The sequence below is a fragment of the Pimephales promelas genome, chromosome 17 (assembly GCF_988280905.1).
Source record: "Pimephales promelas chromosome 17, fPimPro1.hap1.1, whole genome shotgun sequence".
Classification (NCBI taxonomy): Eukaryota; Metazoa; Chordata; class Actinopteri; order Cypriniformes; family Leuciscidae; genus Pimephales; species Pimephales promelas.
Genome location: NC_142785.1, coordinates 11954371 through 11977185, shown reverse-complemented (window position 1 = coordinate 11977185; position 22815 = coordinate 11954371). Strand labels below are relative to the sequence as shown.

At 37.3% G+C, this 22815-nt stretch overlaps 1 protein-coding gene across 1 annotated transcript in view; it reads left to right on the top strand.

Annotated features, from left to right (window-relative positions):
• Positions 1–22815, top strand: part of htra1b (HtrA serine peptidase 1b) — a 55454-nt gene extending 32639 nt beyond the window's left edge. Inside the window, exons 4-9 of the mRNA XM_039691279.2 lie at positions 17371–17565; positions 19453–19485; positions 19818–19932; positions 20053–20110; positions 20303–20398; positions 21897–22815. Coding sequence (XP_039547213.1) covers positions 17371–17565; positions 19453–19485; positions 19818–19932; positions 20053–20110; positions 20303–20398; positions 21897–22065 — 666 coding nt within the window. The 3' untranslated portion in view covers positions 22066–22815. The remainder of the gene's footprint in view (positions 1–17370; positions 17566–19452; positions 19486–19817; positions 19933–20052; positions 20111–20302; positions 20399–21896) is intronic.

The window sequence follows — 22815 nt, the reverse complement described above, 5'->3', positions numbered from 1 at the left end:
TTCCACGTTGATTCAATGTCTGTTTGCTGTCTGGGACATTACCCGGAAGTCATAGCGCCATATAAACCTCACCATTGCGGCCACGATTCCTTTACACAAACCAAACAGAGACGCCAGTAAAACACAAAGATGCTATGTCTTCTGCTATATTTCTCTTTAACGAAATTGATTATTATAACTGGTTATGGCTGTAAAGTAATGACATGGTTGTTTAAAGTCCCTGTAAAGTCAATTCTACAAAAAAGTTCTAAACACATTATAAATGTTACATATGTATTGCTAAAACATATTACAAAGTCTGTGAACTGTGAAGTACTGAAATGTGGAGTTAGACCGTTAAACAGTTTTTCACCATTGCAATTTCACGGATTAATTGGGCGGGGCTAAAACAGGGCTCCGTGACGCACTGGAACCCATGAGCTGCTGGACACCCCCCTATTTGATGACGCACAGAGTCTGATCTCTCCCCTAACACGCAGTCAATAACACTCCCCGAGCACATTCGCATTCACAGCTCAATCGCGAGTGACTGTCAGTACTATTAGTTACTACAGCTGAGCCTACAGTTTTCTAGCTAGCTATGCCTTCGACACGGACATGCATGGGCTACTACCTGGATGCGATCATGTACAAAACAGATCGGTATCTTCATTTAAATTCCCTTAAAAACGATCAAGAAGAGGTTTTTAGAGAGCTTATACCTTGATGAAGGACTGAGGATCACCACCAACACCCGCCTCTGTAGTGATCGTTTTACACTGGATCGTTTTATAAACTTTCCTCAGAGACAACTTGGATTGACTGATAATCCACTGTTACTGGTGAACGGGGCCGAAACGACGATCTCCCGCCTCAGTTTTCATCCTCCCGTCTCCAAAAGCAAATCAGCTAATATCATCGTCAACAGCTTTCCAGTGAGTGGGCGTGGTTTCAGCGCAGCCAGCGGACACGCCCCCAGCGTTTGAGAGCAGAGAATCTGCTCATTTTTTCATGATTTTGATAGCTTATTTTGTGTACTTGACGATTTTTTTTATCATCCAAATTTGGCTGGGTGGCTAATTACACATTTTTCTGTGGTGTGACAAACTCAGAACACATACTTAATTTTGACTTTACAGGGACTTTAATGCAGCAAGAAATGTATTGATAGTAGTAGCTATAGCATAAAAATCACTTTAGTTTTAGATGTTAAAAGTGTGCACACAAATACTACAGGATAACTATGAAGTTTTCCATTGAAAGGCTTGGTTAACTGCTGATTTGAAACAAAGGATTAACAGAACATATTGATACACTAGACACACAAATACAGGCCACAAGCTGCGTCTCCATTACCCTTCAATTTGCACACACTGAAATTGCGAAATGAAAATAAGCTCAATGGAAACACGTCAATTTTGCAAAATCTCCCGTTTATTGCAAAAATGAGGAGGTTTTTCAGGCAATTCGAAAAAGGATTTTTTCACAAAACTGCAATGGAAACGGGTTTTGCGCATTTACAGACTTAGAAGACGGAGTGTGTTTTGGATCCCTGTCCGCAAATAATAATAATAAATATCATCATTATTATAACATTTATTAGGCTACATAGGTACAAGACGCTTTTATCCAAAAAGGAACAAAGCAATTCGTCACATTTAATTCATAGTACAGGTTGGACAATAATAATAATATTATCACAAATAAACACACGAGTTTGATGAATATCCAAGTGTGTGTGCGGAGTTTGGAGCACGCACTGGATGGCAGACAGGCGCGGGCACGCCGCGAACACTTGCATTTTCCTATGAACAGTGGAAACAACTTAAAATAGTCTATCATTTCTGGTTATACAGAAAATAATAATACATTATTCACAACTGCGTTTATTTGCGTAATGTCACAATAACAAGAAAACGTTTTGTAAAATAAAATAAAACAATCAGGCGTGCTTTCATGATCTCCGTGAACTGGAGCGCGAGAACTGAAACAATATATAGCCTTTGTAGACTAAAGATTTAAATGTCCACTTTAAAAAGAACAAAATCGAATCGTAAGCTAATACCTTCTGATTCTGATTATGGAATAAAATGTTGGTGTTCAACTTTGCGTTTTAAAAATCCAACAACCGTTCATTTTTCATTTTGCAATTACGGGTTAAAAAAGGGAAAATGAATGGAAGTACACTGACCGTTTGTACATAATACGAGACAGGGTTCTTTATTAAATTCAATTTGATAAAAGAAACAATAATTACAGGAATAGCCTACTGGACTCTAAACCTCAAAGAAATACCACAATCAAGACCTCGAAGCAGAAATAAGGGAGAAACACCCAGGAACTCTGTGTCTTTCCCTGCCATTAATGCTTGGATAACACACCACGTCTCCTTCCATTAATAATAATAATGTCTAGTGTGGTGCATGGCTGTGATATAGCCTAGGTTATAAGCTACCAACGGCCGTTGCCATGATTTTTGGAATGACTTATCGCGAGAGGAAAAAAAGACGTTTTAGTCACATAACATTGGTAAATGGAAACGCCATCATTTCGCAATAGTTTTTTATCGACATTTGGAAAATATTGCAAAAGTTTTGCGCAAATCTGCAATGGAAACACGCCAACATTTACACTCAGTCTTTGTGCACTAGAATAGTTACCGTGACGGTAACTATGTGCCCCATCACAGTTTGAAAGCCCAATATGGCAGGTCAGGTAAAATAAGTTCTACTTCCAAATAAATGAGCTAATCAACTAAGAGAGTGAACCGACTTGTCTTGAAACTTGGACTTTGGTTGAGTGTAATTGGGATTCAAGGATGGATTATGGACAAAGCCAAAGAGGCTAATGCCACACATTCTCTGACTGCCAGGGTATAAGGGATAAGGAAATGTAAAATCTAGATTGAAAAATGATTCAATTACCAAATTGTTATACATGTTAGAGTAAAACACTGAGCTACAAGTCATTTCTTAGTACTATCTATTGGTGACCACAGCAGAAGGCTATGGTCAGTCTTGTCTCATCTGGGCCCTTTATTTTTTCAGATTTTTGAGTTTGCTTGATATGTTCATTAATTTGGGATATGTTTGCTATTAGTAGTTTCATGTTATTAGAAGACTATAAACAGAAAAACAAGCCTGACAGTACTCTGTGCTTTGTAATTTACTACTGTAGGGAAGCCCCTGTCATTAAGGAGTCCCAAAAAGAAGCTAAGCTAAAGAAAAGCTAAGATGTGCATCCATCTGCAGTTGTGTTTAACGCTGATGGGATGTTTGATAACAGCCTCAGCGTGCACATTTCTCTATTAATTTTACGCAACTTTGGCTACGTTCACACTGCATGCTAAAACAACCTAATTCCGATTTTTTTGCAACTATGCGACCTGTATCTGATTTTTTCATGATAGTCTGAATGACACAGATCCGATTTTTTCAAATGCGACCCAGGCCACTTGGGTATGTGGTCTAAATCCGATATGTATCCGATCTTTTGATGCGACTTCAATCTGAACGGCCAGGTCACATATATCCGACCCGCACGTCATTGCACGCACCTGTAGCTACCCAAATTCACTCCAACTCCAACGTGTTTCTGCACTGTTATGGGCCGCTGCAGACGTGTCTCTTCCCCAGTGTTGTGCCTGAACGCGTTCAATGAACGATAGTGCATAAACGCGTTCATATACTGTATTACTGCCTGATGAACATTACTAACACGTTCATTCTGGTGTCTGTGAACGTGCGCTCTCTGTCAGTATAACTTCGTGGGTGCCAGATTTCTATAGAGCCTTCCAGACGAAAACCTGGCTAAAACACATGTATACATGCCTTAAAATGTAGCGAAAAAACAACCAATCTGGCAACACCAGTCACTAGTGTCGCACCGCGGCCGCCGGTGACAAAGCAAGGAGCGCCGAGGACGCGCACTATCAATTAAACGGGTTTTACGACGAGGTCGGTGAGGATCGGAAAAATCTTAGATTTATGTGCAAACTTTGCCCATCGATAAAATAATCGTTGTCTGTGCTTGTATATGGGCTGTGGCAATAATAATAATAAAACAAAAGCTCACAACATATGGAAAAAAAGAACTATTCCGCAAACAACCCAAACAACAAGTGACGTCGTTGACCGTTGATTACTCTTCTGCGCATGCGGGTCACTTCTGGATCATTTCACGTTCACACAGGAGATCACAAAAGGTCGCATTTAATTGGAAATGTGAACGACCTTGCAAAAAAATCAAATTTTTTCAAAAAATCGGAATTGAGCATTAAGCCCTGCAGTGTGAACGTAGCCTTTCTTACATGTCTGCATTTATGTAATTTTCTATTTTAACTTTGTGTCATGGAGGCAAGCTAGTACAAGCTGTGCGAGTAAACCTCATTTCGCTGGCCTCAAGAGGCACCTTTAGCATCTTTGTTTGCATGCCCACCTCCCATGCCGCAGACGCAGATTCGAATCTCACTAGGAGTGGGTTAAGTAGGACCGGTTACATTTGGTGCCGTGACCCGGATGGGAGTAAGGTTTAGGGGGGTGACTGTAATGGAAGCAAGCTAGTGAGAGCTGTGCATGCAAACATCACTCCCCTTTCTTCAAGAGGCTAGGGACTGTGGTCTTTGGCGTCCTTGCTAGTATGCCCGCCTTCCATGCTGGAGACACCAGTTCAGATCCCACTCGGAGCGGGTTGAGGAGGACCGTTTATATCGGGTGCTGTGAAATGGATGGGAGTGAGGTTTAGGGGGTTGAATGTAATGGAGCCAAGCTAGTAAGAGCTGTACAAGTAAACCTCACTCCACTCTCCTCAAGAGGCGTGCGAGATGCCGGTTCGAAACCTTCTTTGAGTGGGTCGTGTAGGATGTTATATTTGAGTTTGATGTGATTTTAATCATAATAACATACTTGCAGTGACACTTAAATATCTGGATATCATTGCACTATGTACAAAATATATATTCTTTGTAGATTTTAAACAAACATAACATAAGCTGATTTTTCAAGCAAAATATTTCATAAATTGTATAGGTTAAAGAACTTCATACATCCAATAAAAATCAGTGCCACAACTATTAAAAGTACTAATATAAATTGCAAAAATGATGCAGAACACGGAAGTTAATTCTGAAGTTATAGCATTTGGTTTGCAGGTGTCAGTCACTTGATATATATTAGACAATGAAATGTGGGGTACAAGTGTCCAAATACTTTTTTGAGGCCACTGCACATTTACATGCACAGACAAAAAAAATTAGTCTGGGTTAGTTGGCTGGATCCAACTTAATTTGGGATTTCCCCTTAAAGGTGATTTGGGAAGCCCTGCTGGCAAAATTCCTTTCTCCATAACAAGGAAATTCATGTCAATGCTCTGAAATGATAATTTGAAGATGATCTTTGCTCAGTTGCAACGCCAACATGCTATCGTGGCACTGTCGTAACTTGCCTTATGTTCTTCACAGTTTGCTCTAAACAGACACCATAAGTGGAAATCTGACTTTGAACTCACGTTTTCTAAAATCTGGGTCAGTTTTTAAGGTTGGTGTTGGTTAAGGCCCGCAATGCAGAGGTCTTGCTCAGACACATCTTCCTGACTCATCGGAGCAAAGAAAGAGAGCCCTTCAATGTCTCACTGCTGACATTCAATTGCTCATACAAATGAGGGTAAACATTTCATGGGTAAACAGCAGCTGGATTTTTTTCATTGAATTCTTTTTATGTACGTGTTTTTCCAGTGGTTAATGCATACCACAAAACTAGTCCCCAAACATTCACGTTGGCAGTTTTGTATTCAAAGCTCATCGATGCCAGTTCTAAAACATACAAGGAGTCTTGGCATGCCTCAGGGTATTAAGAGATGAAGTCTGGCAGTCATTGCAGCCGTCACTCTTCCTGGGTTATTTCAGCACATATTTGAAAGGGTTTGGTCTTGTCTTCCAAGAAAGCACTCTTGCTGCCTTTTTCCATGATGGGGCAAGACACCAAAATTGGGTCAGACTCCTTGTTGCAAAGACAAATAGTGTCATTCAAAAATTGTGATAAATGGATGATCTAGAGCCATGTTTTTGAAATGTCACAGTGAATTCATGTTTAAAGTAGAAGTATATGGCAATATATTTAATTTGGAATCTTCAGGGAATTGTGTTCTGTATCAGATATACATAATGGGAGCTGCCTGCCTTGCGATTTAAGTTGTTAAAAGGTGATACTAAAAGCTAAGACTTGGCATAAGTCAGAAATGTCTAAATTGTCACTTTGACCTATGGCAGGGTGACTGTGATTTTGGAAACACCAGATCAATGGAATCTGATTTACGCTTGCTGCGAAACAGGAAGAACCAGTCGAAGATTCCTGCTTCCAAAGGATGTTTGGGGCTCAGCTGGGATTGATTTGCTCTGGAGGGTTTGTGCACAATAATGTATTCATATCATGTATCTTTTGACTCAACAGCTGGTTCAAAACAATTGAATTATTTACAGAAGAGCTGTCTCATCCAATATTTCTATGCTTGAAGTTTGGATTATCCATTGATGTTTTGTTTTTTTGCCATTTTAACCAATTAACCATTGACGCCATGCTAAAATCTCAGTGAGATGCTCAGCTCACACTAAGACAGGAAGAATGCCTTTAGAATGTGAATGCTTTTCTCATCATCTTTATCGGTGGGCTGAGAGAACTTCTTTAGCATTACAAACAATTCCTGCAGTTTTACATGTTTTCAAATTTGTAGGATTACATAACCTCTCGAGGATGTTTCCAGACAGCATACACTGAAAGTTTAAGGTGAATAGCTTTAAGGACCACATGAAATCTAAAGTGTTGTGGCATTTAGTCTAGTGTAACCTCAAGGATTTGAACCGACAAAGAATGCATTTGCTGCTACTAAGGGGTAATCTTTTGATTTTCACAGAACAATGGTTAATTGCCATGACAGGTTTTGATGAGCTGTGAACATATTTACTTGTATCTGATATTCAGATTTGTTCACACATATTGAATATCTCCGACCCACAATTTTTGACCCGCGAGCTGTCGGAAATACAGGTTAACCTAGGATGATTTTCTTGAAATTGTGTGCATGCTTGCAATTTTAACAGATTAATTGCATGGTAAAAGCTAGGTGCACGGACCCAAAAGTAAAATATATTTAAATATATTTATACATAGTTGTAGCAAGGTTTAAAGGAGTAGTTCACTTTTTAAAAAAACAAACTTTTGCTGATAATTTCCCAGATAGCAAACTGACATTGAATCAACGAGGAAACGACGTCTCTCATGACATTGAAACAACGTTGATTTGCTCATCGAATTAACGTTGAACCAACGTCAGACGCGGCATTCTTCAAAGCTAAATGAAATCGAAAATTGGTTTGCTTTCATAACGTTGAAACAACGCGTTGATTTCAAGTTGATTTTCCGTTAGTTTTGAAAGAATGACGCATCTGACGTTGGTTCAACGTTAATTCGATGAGCAAAACAATGTCAGATCAACGTTGTTTCGATGTCATATTTCCACGTTGATTCAATGTCAGTCTGCTATCTGGGTTACTCACCCCCATGTCATCCAAGATGTCCACGTCTTTCTTTCTTCAGTTGAAAAGAAATTAAGGTTTTTGCTGAAAACATATCAGGATTTTCTCCATATAAGGGACTGGAACCGTTCAAGGGTTCGGGTTCAAATGAGAGTTTCAGTGCAGCTTCAAAGGGCTTTAAATGACACCAGCCGATGAATAAGGGTCTTATCTAGGACCCTTCGAGTCATGACTCGAAAAAAGATTCGTTCATTTTGATGAACGAGTTTGAACAGGAGAGTCACGAATGCTCATCACAGAACAGAGCAAGGCGAGCATTTGTGCTTATAAAACGTAAACTTTTTATTTATTTTTGAAATGACCGATCGTTTTGCTAGATAAGACTCTTATTCATCGTCTGGTGTCATTTAAAGCCGTTTGAAGTCCATTATATGGAGAAAATCCGGAATGTTTTCATCAAAAACCCTAATTTCTTTTCGACTGAAGAAAGAAAGACATGGACATCTTGGATGACGGGGGGGTGAGTAAATTATCAGCAAAAGTTTTTTTTTTTTTTTAAAGTGAAATACTCCTTTAAGGAAGGATGTGTCAGGAAGCGGAGAACAATCAAAACTTTATTTAAATTAAACAAACAAACAAAATACCGAAAATAAAATACAAATACCTGCCAGCAGCCCCTCACGGATGACTGAAATAAAATATAACAAAATAGAAACAAAAGCAGGCCTGTTCCTCTCTTGATCATCCACGTCGTCGCTCCCCCTTTATGCTTCCACTCCTCCATGAGAGATGCGAGAATGGTGTGCTCACAGGTGTTTCTCATTAGCAATCGCACCACCGACCTCGGGCCATTCTCTCACTTCCCTCGGCCGTCCTGTTTGCCACAATAGTTATGTGAGTTTCTCAACTGCTCTCTGAGGGTATTTACATTTATGCATTTTTCAGATATTTTAATGAGAAGAAATGTACACTATGTTGCAGGTGTACATTTTTATCAGTTCATGCATGGTGAAGTTTGCTGGGATTCGAACCCATGATCTTGCCGTTGTCAGCACCATGCTGCACTGTTTGAGCCTCAGGAAATCAAAACGCAAATAAAATCAAAATGTCAATGGAAAATAAGAAGCTAAAAAGCTGTCTGAAATAGGACCAGTCAATTTGTCCTGTGGAAGAAAAATCTGACTCATCAGTTGGGATAAATCATCTCTGTGGGTCTGGTAGTGGTAGTTTGTTTTCTCTTCTTGGAGAGCTTTCTAAATTCACATCAATGATCCACTTGTAATGAGATTAGAGGGATTTAATGAAATAGCCGTCAAATCCGCTTCCACTCTAACAGACGACGCAAGCTGATTAAATTGCCCTGTAAAAACATCAATGAATGAATATTATGTTTTGTTAGCTGATTGATGGAAATTTTAACTTAAAGAACAGAGGAAACATCAAGATTAGATGGAAGTATGAGACAACCGTACATACTTGCAATACTTACTGGCAACCTGCTCAAATCTGTTGATTCCAAAACATGCCCTGTTCATTTGTGTTCCCTTTGAGCTTCATCTAAAAGATAAAGATTAAATAAACTATAGTTGTGTTTGGAATGGAAAGCTATGCTACAGTACTGCTTACTGCACAGTGAAAATTGTATACGGTTATGTCTCAATAACATAGACAAGAATATATGTCACATTACTATCTTGACATAAAATGTAGTATTTGCTTTTATAATGTTTTGTATATGAATGCAAATTTAAGTATTGCTTGCAGCATGCTTTTAATTAAAAACATAATACAGTACATTAAATGTGTGAATGAATAAATAATAACAATAAACAACACTCCAAATCTTAGAATTTCACAAGGAGCCCTTGCTCATAATTTACTGTAACTTATCCGCTTATGGTTGTACATAACCACCTGATCACCTTTCTCTAGTTTGCACAGTTAAGCACTTCAGTTAGGACAATCAGCACTAAATCATGTCATTTCTCCTATGTTTTTGCCTAATAGTCAGCACGGGTAAAGTATCAAATTTTTGGCAGATGCAGAAATTCTTCAAAAATTTCTTTTTAATCCTGACTGAGAGCAAAGAGAAGAAAATCCTTATCATTAAAGGGTTAGTTCACCCAAAAATGAAAATTCTGTCAGTATTTACTCACCCTCATGTTGTTCCAAACCTCTATGTGTTTATTATTACTACAATAGTAGGAAAAAATACTTACTATGGTAGTCAATGGGGAATGAGATCTGTTTGATTACAACATTCTTCCAAATATCTTCCTTTGTGTTCAGCAGAACAAACACATAGAGGTTTGGAACAACTTGAGGGTGAGTAAATGATGATAGAATTTTCATTTTTGGGTGAACTACCCCTTTACAGGGATGCTACCGATCAAGTTTTTTTGTGCCCCTGACACGGTCCGAGTCATTGAATATTGTGTAACTGCTGATACCGTGTCCCAATCCGATACTTCAATCAACTAAAATCAATCTAATGTATATAGGTCTGTGTAGAGAGATGCCTCCTTTTTACGGTTGAGCCCCTGCCCCCTGAGAAACTATCACTAGTGCAATAGGCTTTATGCACAACTTACTTCCGCATTCTCTGTAAAACAGGTCGAATCGCTTCCGGTCCAGGTCTTTTGTATGTTTTTCATGAAATTTTTTGCGGTTTTACTCAAGATAACTTAAAAGGAGCGAGCAAAGATTAGCATAAACAATATCCCTCACATGTGCAGATTAATATTAAAACGTTTTATATTTTTTATTCTTCACAGTAACGTTTAGAAATTTAAATGGAATAAAACGCCAATAACAAAGTGAACTAGTTAGATTAGCTGATTACCTTAAATATCCATAGATATCGTAGTCAGTTCTTACGGCCGTTAACACTTTCTCTGGCAAGCGGATGCGATGAGACCTGTTTTCCGGTTTGTTCATGTGACGCACGGCATAAAGCCTATTCCAATATATCAATTACTACAGTAATTATTTATAGGCCTATATTGGATTGCGTGATCACGATTATGATATGGGACTGCTGATATGAACTTGTATTTTATATGTACAACAAGAAGAAGAATTGCAACAAAAAGAAAAAAAAGTGGAGGTAAGGTTAGAAAGCATGAAACTTGCGATGTCAAAACATAGATTAGCTACAGTATGCTAAACAAGGAGGTTTGAATGTGCATGTTTGACGCACTAGAACAGATCTCTGCTGCGTCCCAATTTAGAGGCTGCATCCTTCACTGTAAAAATGAATACAACTGAATGGGTCCTATCTTGCACCCGGCACAAATGACTTTATACACAAACGCATGTCTCATTCCTATTTTGCACGCGCGCAAAGCGGGATTTTTCCCTCCACAGACGCACGTCGGTAAACTAGGGAATGAACTTGCGCTCCCTGGGCGGATCGGCGCAAAAAGGAGGCGTCGCAAACATTCCCTGGTGCTATTTTACACTTCTAGAAAACAATTGCGCCACTGACCAGAAAAAAACTGGTCTAAAGAAAATAGCAACAGCGCCAGGACCCGCCCACAAAGTTACTTGCGCCATGCGCTTTGCCTTTGACACTTGCGTTTCAGATCGTTAAAATAGGGCCCAATATGTTAAATCTAATCAATAAGATTGAGGCAACAGATTACAATCGATATTATTAATTAAATTTAACAAATTAGAATTGTGTAATAATTAACTAAATGAATTGCTTAAAAGTTACCCATTTAAAATGAATAAAATGTGCATTTTTCTAAACAAAAACATCGGAATAACAGACTGACGTCAAAGATGAATTAAGAACTCTTTTTTTATTGCCATCATTGAAGACACCTGATGTTAACAAGCAGAAACACTGAAGGAGAAAACCGTAATTTTTAGTCACCATTATGGAGATCAGTGTTTGTTTTAGTTAAATCGCTGACTTTAGATGTTGTTTGGCTGTTATACGTGAATTAGAAAAGTAGAAAATGTGGTCTGATGGTGTTGGTTATGTTTTAACATAATCATTATTTCACAAACATTTGACCTGAATTACTGAACTCATAGCCGATATTTTTGTTTTAAAAAAAAGTATAAAATCTACTCATTTTAAATGGTTAACTTTTAAGTAATTCATTTGGTTAATTATTACTCAATTCTAATTTGTTCAATTTAATTAATAATATTGATTGTATTCTGTTGCCTCAATTTTATTGATTAGATTCAACATACTCAGTCGTATTAATTTTTACAGTGGAAGGGCGCATTCAAGGCTGATCATGTCACCACTGAAAGGCTTCTTCAAATGTGGCCTCTAAATGCGTTCTTCGTTTTCTCTGAAATTAGGAGAAGGGGACAATTCCAGTAATAGGCTGCCGCCTATGTCTTTCTGTCTCGTGTGTTTAGCACCGGTGTCAGTACAAATAACGCATATTGTTTTAGCACAAAAGCACATATAATTTGAAGAGTAAATTTAGCAAAGCTAGATTTGGTGCAGGACATAGCCTGCTGGCTTAAGAGCATGATTGTAGGTTGCCAGACACAGTCAGGGGTTGTGGGAGTGAGTGAAGGAGTAGAACAGTAGCATGTTATCTTTAACGAAGCATTGATTGTGCATCTGCAAACAAGACCGCCTGGAATGCTCAACAGGCATTCTCCCATACTCCCTCCACTTCCAAAAATATGGGCTTGTTTTTTATCCTCTTGGATCCTCTGTTAAATTTTCAGTTAACACTTTAGACCTTTTTTATGAAGAATGTATCCTTCCGGATATATTATTGAAGTTTAAAATATTTATTTTGAAATACTCCTGTGGTTTAAACTTAAGTTAATATTGGGCCTATGTTTGACCGGCATGTCTTTAAATTTAAAAATAAAATCCAAGAAGTATTCTGGCTGCTACATGGTACAGTACGTACAACCATTTATGTTCTTTTTGTAAGTTGTTAGGGGACTTTCATTTCTTTATTTGGATAAAAATAAGGAATATATATATATATATTATTTCGATAGATTTTACACCTGTTGTTACATGAATGAAAATGTGTTTTTGGGGCTATCCCCTAATCCATGATGACATCCCTGATCAAACTTATATCATGTCAGTCTATTTCAGTTTTATTTTGAATACAGACATTTATTTATTTTAATTTTACATTCAATTTAATTACTTTTAATTTTTCTTCGAATTTTTCTTGAATTTTTCTTTTTAGTCTTAGAAAGTACCTAGCACCTCATTTCTAAATAAGCCACATGGTTTGTACTCCCAATCGTGATTTAGGATGAGTTACATAGAGAGTTTTAGTACTTAAGGTTATGGCTTTGTTAAAAACATTAAGCCTAAGTAAGCAACAGTAACACTGATGCTTGACTTAGCACACAGATAACATGTTTGCCAAATGTCATTCTAGCTTTTCTGAATACTCCCCTAGTATAATAAGGATACCATAATTTCTATTCCAGCATCTGGAATTATCCTTAGGCTACAAGCTGACAGCTGTACATACCAAAACACATGTGCACACACAGACTCAGATATGGACATCCTGAAAAAAAAAAAACAAAGAAAAAAAAACAATCACATTTTATTTTAAATACAGGTTTATACAATTAATTATATTCTTTTTTCAGATCGCACAAAAACATGAGTTTCTAGTCGATTCTTTCAGCAGATATGTTTCCATCCAGGAACAGCTTGATGATATGAGCAGCCTTTTCTCTTTCTAACCAAACTTTTATCTTCATTTCCTCCCTCTCTTCCTGTTGCCAGAAGGGGAATGGTGTTGGAATCTCAAGAGTGAAAAGGGAGGCTCTAAACTCTAATCAAGCATACATCTGTGGCCACCGCAGGCATTGATTGAAATTTCATTTATATTTTGGATTTTTTCCTGACAACCAAAAGTCTGGTGCACACAAGTCCACACATAAAACTAATAAGCTATTGTTCAGTTATTTGCTTATTTCTCATATTCATAAAATAAATTTAAAAACAGACTGATCCAAGGGATTCGTTTTTGTCCGGTTTGGTTCAGCAATAGTAGTCAATATTTCAGCTGTTATAATAACATAACAGCTGAAAACAGAGCTATAAAACTTTATCAAGGATGTGTCTGAAACCTAAAAATTCAGACAGTATATATAGACCATTTCACAAGATGTAAACAACACTGGTCCAGAAGCACTTCCTGTTTCAGTTTTTTAACACTACATAAAAGCTGGGATAAAATACAACCAACAGAACATTTAAAACTGAATCAAAAAGTTAAACAGACATCTTTAAGATGTTTTCTTTACACGTGAAATAAAGAAAACAGTTACAAACTGAAACAGGAAGTGCTTCTGGACCAGTGTTGTTTACATCTTGTGAAATGGTCTATTGAAAGCATCAATACATCTGAATTAAATGTTTGTTTGTTGTTGTTTTTTTTTTGTACTATACAGTAAATGTATCCTTAGCTGCCTATTGTCACATTCACGTTAGTTTGGACTCGTTATGTTTTGTCATCACCTGCCTACGTGACTCATTTGTTGTCACGGACACTAATCGCGTTCAGCTGTGCACTTATCAGTCCCCGACAAACACCTATTATGTTCAGTTCTGTTTCAGTCCAGTGTCCGCTATTGTTTATGTTCAGTGTGTGTTGCTATCCGTTTGCCTTCCTGTTATTTAGAGAATACACCTTTAGAATTGAATCGTATACTTCTTCCTCATTTCTGCCAGCAACCACCCATTATTACCTATGATATACCACAATTCTGTGCATGTTGTTTGGTTGATAGTGGAAAAAAAAATGGCATTTGATGGAATAGAAGTAAATTCATTCATAAATGTCTGTTTCTATATCTGTTTTCTACCTACATTTCTGCAAAACTACTTACACATGTACTTACACAAATATACTGTACAATTCACTGCAGTTTCCAGCTGAAATGAACACTAGATACAGTAAAACAACAACTTTTTATTTTTTCACACAAATTTTGATTACAAGGGCACATATGTATATTTATTTCATGTGGTTCCTTGCATGCTATGACCTGTAGTAGGGTTTAGTGAAGGTGGTACATTATTTTCAAACGTGATTTATTAACCAGTGTTGTCAACTCGATTAACCAATAGCATATAACATAAAAGTTTGTAAAAAGTGTGTATATAAAAATATGTATATGTATACAACATACAGTATATATATATATATATATATATATATATATATATATATATATATATATATATATATATACAGTATATATATATATATATATATATATATATATATATATATGGCTGTATACTGTATAAAAATGCTGGGTTGTTTCAACCCATATTTGGGTCAGATGTGGACAAACCCAGCCTTTGGGTTGAATATAATTACATTTTTGGGTTTGTCCATATTTGACCCAAATTTGGGTTGAAAAAATCCAGACCTAAAACTGGATTAGGACAGGTGTATAAAAAGACATGCAAATAATTTGAACTTAAGTAGTAACATGGAGGACATCTTCATGTAAACATCAGAAAGCTCTTTAGTCTGAGCATCTGAGGTGTGTGGCTCTTTGAGGCCTTTCATTATCTGCAAGATCATCTGAACATTTCAAAGCACCACAGGGCAAGGCATCCTATCAGATTCAGCTCATAGAGATGAAGGTAGAGATGTTTAGCCACAATGTCAAGCTTTATGTTTAGTGTAAAACAACCACTGACCAGAAGAACCCCACACCAGCTGTGTATGGTGATGAAAGCATTTTGGGTGTGTTTTATTGCCTTGCGGCTCAGCTGGCCATATCAGAGCACTTGAGGAAATTGTAAGAGCATTCATCCACAAGCTGAACCATATTAAGAATGTGTCTACCCAATAAGTAGGTAAAACAAGAAGCAATGAAGAATCAAAGGAAATCCTATATATTAAAGTGGCGCTATTATGCTATTTTAAAGGTTTCTAATTTTGTTTTGACTGTCTTCCAAAATATTTATATTTATGATTTATATGCACTCAAGGTAAAACAAAAAAACTTACGATTTTTCATAACATACATCAGCATCAGGCTCAGCATTTCTCAGTGTCTGAAACAGTTTGATAAAGGATTCAAGCTCTCTAAACCCCTCCTTTCCGAGAGCCTCTGGATGTCCCAGACTGTTGTGTTTGGTCTACCACTTACAGTGTGGGTCAGAAACGAAACGCCCATTACCATATCAGAATTTCAGCTCCGGAGTCTTCCTCGGCACTTTTAAACACAGTGATACAAACAGTAACAACGCTGTTGTTTTTTCCTTACCAATATGAGTCCTCATTCTTTGGAAGGCCATGTTGACATTTTAGGGCAGGTCAATGTAGACGTTGGTCGTGGGCAGCCAGTGAAGACCATAGGCTGGCATTATTTGTTTTAAACCCGCGTAGGTTTGTGCAGGAAGTAATTATTGGACTTATCGATGCCTTGTTTCAGGCAATTCAGAATTGTTTTTTTTTTTTGGGGGGGGGGAGACAATAACTCTGCAATAGTTTATTTTAACTTTGCAGACATTTTATATTCAAAATCATCTATATTACATGAAAGGTAATATTTGGAAAAGCATGTTGACACTTTAAACTAGTGACATTTTAACCTAACAGAAATGTTGGCACTTGAAGTGGGTAGTACATTTCAGAAAGCCCCTGAATATCACACATTTGTTGGAAGAATGGGCTGAAACATTTGCATGATGATGCCGGAGAGTTACTAAATACAATTAAAAAAAGTTTCCTCCTAAAGGGACACATTTAAATCTTCTTAATATCTCAGTTTCTTTTTCACAGCAATTAATTAAAAGGAGTACATTGCTTAGGTGTCAGATGTCTCTCCTTAGAAAAAGAACTTGGTAATCTCACGTGCCTTTTCTATTTCTTAACGATGAGCAGGTCTCAAACTGAGAATTCAATCAAGTCTCCTGAGCTGTAGAGAGCAAACTATGAGCAATAACATTTGCTTTTGTGAAGGAGGAAAAAACAGCTTGAAGATTTAGGCCTGCATACTTCATTTCTGTTAATTAATGATTGATCAAATATTTAATGATTATTTGATTTTTAATTGTTGTATTTATTTGGAAAATAATAATTAGCTTAATAATAATATATTCAAGAACATGTTTTTTACTTGCAATTTCAGAAAATCTATAGGCCTTACCATAATTCTGTCTTAAGTATTATCAGCATGATTATCAGCATGTATAACTTGAATTCCCTCTTAGAAAAAAAAGGTTCATTGGGGTTCTATATGTGAAGCATAGGGTTCTACTCAACTCCAAAGAACCTTTTATGCTAGAAAGGTCCTATAATGATGAGAAAGAAACCTTTTGGCACAAAGGTTCTTTATAGGGTATTATTCACTCATATATATTACATTATTCTGCAACATTTAGTAGTTGTAATTAAATTAATGTATATTAAACTGTTGTAGTAACTTAATATCACATTTTAATCATGCTGATTTTTGGAGGAGAACTGAAATGGCACACTTCTTGTGATATTGATTAACTACATAAAACGATATAAATATATACATTTTCTAACCCCCATATCTTGAATTTTGTTCATTCACATGCATTCATAAATACATTTTAGGGTCTTGATGTTTGTCAATAATATGAAATATTTCATCCTGAAAAGACAAAACAAATGATAATGAATGAACCCAAAAGGTTCCATATAGAACCTTTTTCCTGGTTACAAACAACCCTAAAGGGTTCTTATTATTGAACCCTTAAAAAGGGTTCTGTATAGAACCTTTTAGGGGTTCCAAATACGTAGCGGTGATTGAGCCTTTTAATGTTCTTTATAGAACCTTTACATCTAAGAGTGAATGATTGAATAGTGTCAAAGCCTCATGCTGTATTTTATTTCATATTGCAGATGAAACTCCCAGTGCTGTTGTTGGGCAGATCAGCTGATCTGAGACCAGGCGAGTTTGTGGTCGCTATCGGCAGTCCGTTCTCCCTTCAGAACACAGTGACCACAGGCATAGTCAGCACAACCCAGAGAGGCGGCAAAGAGCTGGGTCTGCGTAACTCTGATATGGACTACATTCAGACAGATGCCATCATCAATGTGAGTTCAAACATTACACAAACTGTTTTTGCTTGCTAAGTGGATCAATGGCTCAGTTTTGTCTGTATCTGTTAATAAGAAAAACATTTTTTTTTTTTTTAGCCAATGACTTCAGCACTGAGCCAAGTGCTGATAGCTGCGTGTCTTTGTATCTATTGGCAGTAGCAAGTCTATACTTGCTCTACAGCATGTGTAGCATAATCTAGTTGATCTAGTCCACCAAAATCAAATACATTAACATTGCCATAACTATTAGCATGCCAAAACTTGATATGATTGAAATATCTACTAGTTCAGCAATGAGGGTGCAGATAATTCCTTTAAATGAAATCTGCAAGCAATCATTCCTTTGTGACATAGCACAACATGATTGGCCTCTGCTTATTCTGCAGTCAATAAGATCGCTTGCTCAACATTTAAATGGTCTGGTTCAATGTACACTATTGGCTAGTCTTGCAGCAGGCTATCAAAGTTCCTCTGAAACCCTCCACCTCCCTAGCTCCACCTGTCTAGATCTGCTATGCGATTTAGTATGTTGTGATGGAACGCCTGTTCACATTTAATCCACATCCGCGTTCATGACAGGAGTGGGTGTGAAAGAGAGGAGGGGTGCGGAAACAACCTGGCTGATAAATGCAGACTGCATCTCTTCCTCCGTGTATGCACACTGGTGTCCTCATGTGTCCGGTAGGGGAACATGGAGGGTTTCCTCAATGCCATATGGACCCCATAATCTTGCGTAGCCAGACCTTCAGACTGACGGCAGAAGGTCTGGACTCCATAGCAGGGTTCATTGGCCAAGGACCTCCCAAAGGCTGTCTGACTGACATGTAAAGCAAACAATCACATTTTGTTTTGTGTCATGTCTATGCCACAAACTTTACATACTTTTGAAAATCCAGCGTTTAGTTGGTCCTGATGAGCACTTGTGAACACAATGGCGTTCTTTTTCATTGAGGGGGTTTGGCGTCACAGAATCGGTTTATACCGTTAAAGAAAGCGACACACACATCTCCCGGAAATCCTGTAAAATTCAACCAATCAGATGATGACTTCATCTGATTGGTTGGTGAAAATCCTGAGGATGAAAGGATGAAATCCTGAAGTGTTTCCATTTAAGTGTACCATATGCATCAAAGGTTCAGCCAACGGTCCGTAGGCGCGACGTCTGAGGCTGAGACTACCAGACTCGTGGCCCATATGGAAAACACTTGTTTGCGCCGACTGGTTGGGATGCCCAACGCATTCTCATTCCCAAGGCGTCATATACGTCACTTTTGCCAAAGCATACACATCCAACGCACATGGCACCCTTTAGCGTCAAATGAGACGCTTCGGTTATGGGTAGGTTTAGGTATGTAGGACCAGTAGGAGGCGCCTTCTGCCCCATATATATCTGCGTCTCATTTGACGCTAAAGGGTGCCATGTGCGTTGGATGTCTACACTTTGGCAAAAGCGTCGTATATGACGCCTTGGGATGAGAACGGGCTTGGATGACGGTCCTCCATTCTCTCCATGTGCCGTGTCCTCAGGGAAGATGAGCTGCTGAGGAGAAGCACACATGCAGAACCCTTACGTGAATCCATCCTGACTGAACACTGCCCCTCCTTCTTGATTCCTCGGCCTGATAAAGACACTAGATCCTTTATTAATTTGGACACTTTCCCCTTTTGAACACTTTATTCCATTTTTAGACTGTTTTTAATGTTTTATTTATAGTAATACACAGTGTGTCTGTTTGTCTATTGGCAGTAGCAAATAGATTTGTTGTTATCATTTAAATATATATATACACATGACCCATTAGTGGCAAAGAGCTTTTCACTAGAGAAATAGAAAAAAGATTCACACACATTTCATAATCCCAAACTCTTTCTGTGTTTCAGTATGGCAATTCAGGAGGGCCCCTGGTGAACCTGGTGAGATTTTTACTTTGTTATTTTATATCCTCCCCATATGCAAATAATTAAAACAGCTTGAGTCTTGCGTGATAGCGAATTAACTGGAGTGACAGAATGCAGCCAGGACTGAGTGTACACAGGCGATAATGTTTATGGATAAGTCTTTATGAGCCTGGAAACATATGTTGTTGGCTGAAAGACTGTGTATTGAGTCATCCGTGAACATAAACACAGGCGTGCATTCATAATGATCAATGTCGGAAGCATCACATTGTGCAAGCAGATGTGCGGTGTGTTTGTGCGAATTCACATTTGCATTTGTGTTTTCACTCTTGTGTCTGTTGCTGTAGGATGGTGAAGTGATAGGAATCAACACGCTGAAGGTGACAGCAGGAATATCCTTTGCCATTCCTTCTGACAAGATCCGGCAGTTCCTGGCTGAGTCTCATGACAGACAGACTAAAGGTCAGGAGCAAAATGATGGACTAAAATTTGCTAAATCAAAACATCTGCTCTATTTAAACACACTAAAATGTGATTGATATTTAAAGGATCAATCAATGATCAATCTCTTTATTTTTTCAGGAAAAACGGCCACAAAAAAGAAATATATTGGTGTGAGAATGATGACATTAACCCCAACGTGAGTCACAAATGCAGTGCATGCTTTCTGAATACTCTTTGTGATTAAGATTCTAGAGGAACATTAAAATAAAATGAATCAGCACAATTCAAATTAATTGTTTTAAATTGTATAATTCAATACACATGGCAAAAGCTGGATACCAGCAAACATGACACTTACATCTACTACCTATGAATCTGCCACTCTTAGACTTGCTAGGGAGCTAAAGGAGAGACAGAATGATTTCCCAGATGTCACCTCTGGAGCATACGTCATTGAAGTTATCCCGAAAACACCAGCTGAAGTGTAAGTTCATCGCACCACATGAAAGAATGAAAGTCAGGTGGTTTTGATACATTTTACAATGAGTAAAAGTTAATGTGCATATTCAAACCCTTATTTGAATAAAAAGGTAATTGAGACATTTTATCTCACAATTCGGACTTTTTTCTCAGAATTGCAAGTTTATATTTCAATTCTAAAGAAAAAAATGTCAGAATTGTAAGATATAAACTCGCATTGTGATGACAAATTCAGATGTAGTGCTAACTTTTTTCTCAGAACTTTGAGTTTATATTCCGCAATTTTGACATTTTATCTCTGATTTTTTTTATTCTGTGGAGGAAACAAGCTTCCATACTAACTAGATCACATTAAGAAGTTCAATGATTTTGGCCATAGTTTCATATTTGATGCTGTCTTTACCATACAAATGCCCTATTTAAATACATATTTTACTGATTTAAATGAACAGTTTTTGGCTTTCTAAAGCATGTGCAAAATTTGTAACCAGTATTATAATCATGCTGAGGCAGCAGGGTTTTTTTTTCTTTCTTTGCCTTAGGCAAAGGTTTTGTAACTAAAATTAACTTTTGGGATTTCATTGTGTGTGGGTGAACATTCACTCACAAGTAGCCATATGATTCCACTCAATTTTAGCATAAATGAGATGGTGTAAACAGTACATAAGTGGACACTTCCTGTCATTGTGGGTTGAATGAGTTGAATGCTATAGATTGAGTTGAATGCTATAGAATTGGGTATTTTCCCATAAATGCACATAGTTACAATTTGTGGCAAGATAATTTACAGAGAATTAGAGAATTATATTAAATATAACAGTATATCAAATATGACAGGAGCCATTTCAAACTATGTAAATGGCCCAATTCTCAGAAAATGGTGCATTTGGGGATAAAAAAAAAAACAAAATGAATAAAACCTAAAAAATACAACTAAATTTAAGGTGGCTGCAGTACTTTCAAGAAATCAAATGTTCATAATGAGTACCAGGGCGATTACCACTACAGACATTTGCATGTTGTAAAAAATATGAATATGAATATAACATAATGAAAAACTGATATGAGAAATTTTGTTTAATATCTTTCCATTAAATATGATGTCAGAAGATCCAACAATCCATTTTTAGATGAGAAATGTCAAAACGGACAGTGGGGATGAAAGATTTTGAAAGCGTGACATATAAAAATAAAATTGAAAAAATAAGCATGATGTATTTTAGAAAAAGAATCTACACAGTGAAAGCATGATATTTACGTAAACCCCTATAAATAGTAAGCACTATCTCCTGAGAGTGAGCCACGTATATTCTGAAGCAGAGTAACTATGTAAAACTATGTAAAATAAACTAAAAAATTTGAAACCTATTTTAAACTATGTAAAATATATATATATAAAAAAACCTAATACTTTTTGGTAATAGGAATCCAATAATGAGAAGCCAAAAAAGCACAGTTAGAGCAATTAAGAAAGTTTTAACTGCTTCCTGTTTTGTTTTTAGTGGCGGTCTGAAGGAGAGTGATGTCATAATCAGCATTAACGGGCAGAGGATCACGTCAGCTAGTGACGTCAGCACATCCATCAAGAGAGACGAGAGTCTGAGAGCGGTGGTACGACGTGGCAATGAAGACGTCATCCTCACAATCATTCCAGAGGAGATTGACCCTTGACCTCCCTCATGCTCGACCATGAGCTGGTTCTCAGACTTTTACTGAGTGTGTGTCCGGAGCCACACTCTTGCTAGAAATCTTAGTGAACACTTTCAAACCCAACCAATCATCCAATCTGAATATTGCTCTCAGCTTAGACCAGGAAATGTCCTTTCTCACTTTTTTTTTCCCATATATGAAGTCATTTTTTTTGTTTGTTCTTCAATATACCATGATAGAATGAGCCTTTTGTAAATAGAGAATTTAGCGCTGGGTAGTTCAATGACAAACTGAAATGTATATAATTTCTCTGTTCCTAAACCTAGTAAACTGACAGATTTTGAGATGAGCAGGATGATTCCATTCAAGTAAATGTCGATTATAAATAATCTTGTTTTATTCATTACCGAAAAGCATCTACTAAAAGAATTCGGTGTAATTAAAAAGAACTGTTTTACCCAATACTTGCATGTGGAATGTATTTTTAAGCTTGCCCTGATGGCACACATACATCGTGGAGATGTGTTTTTGATGTGCGCATTTTCATCTGGTTTAATCTGCAATCCGTCGCTTCCTGACAGATTTTAAAGGGATAGATCATCCAAAAAGCAGAAGCAGAAGAGAGAAATTCATACAGGTTTGGAACAACTAGAGAGTGAGTAAATGATGACAGAATTTTCATTTTTTGAATGATCTATCCCTTTAAATAGACATTTAGAAAGTTGTGGAAAATTATAACGTAGGCCTACAGTACTGTATATCCAATTCAAA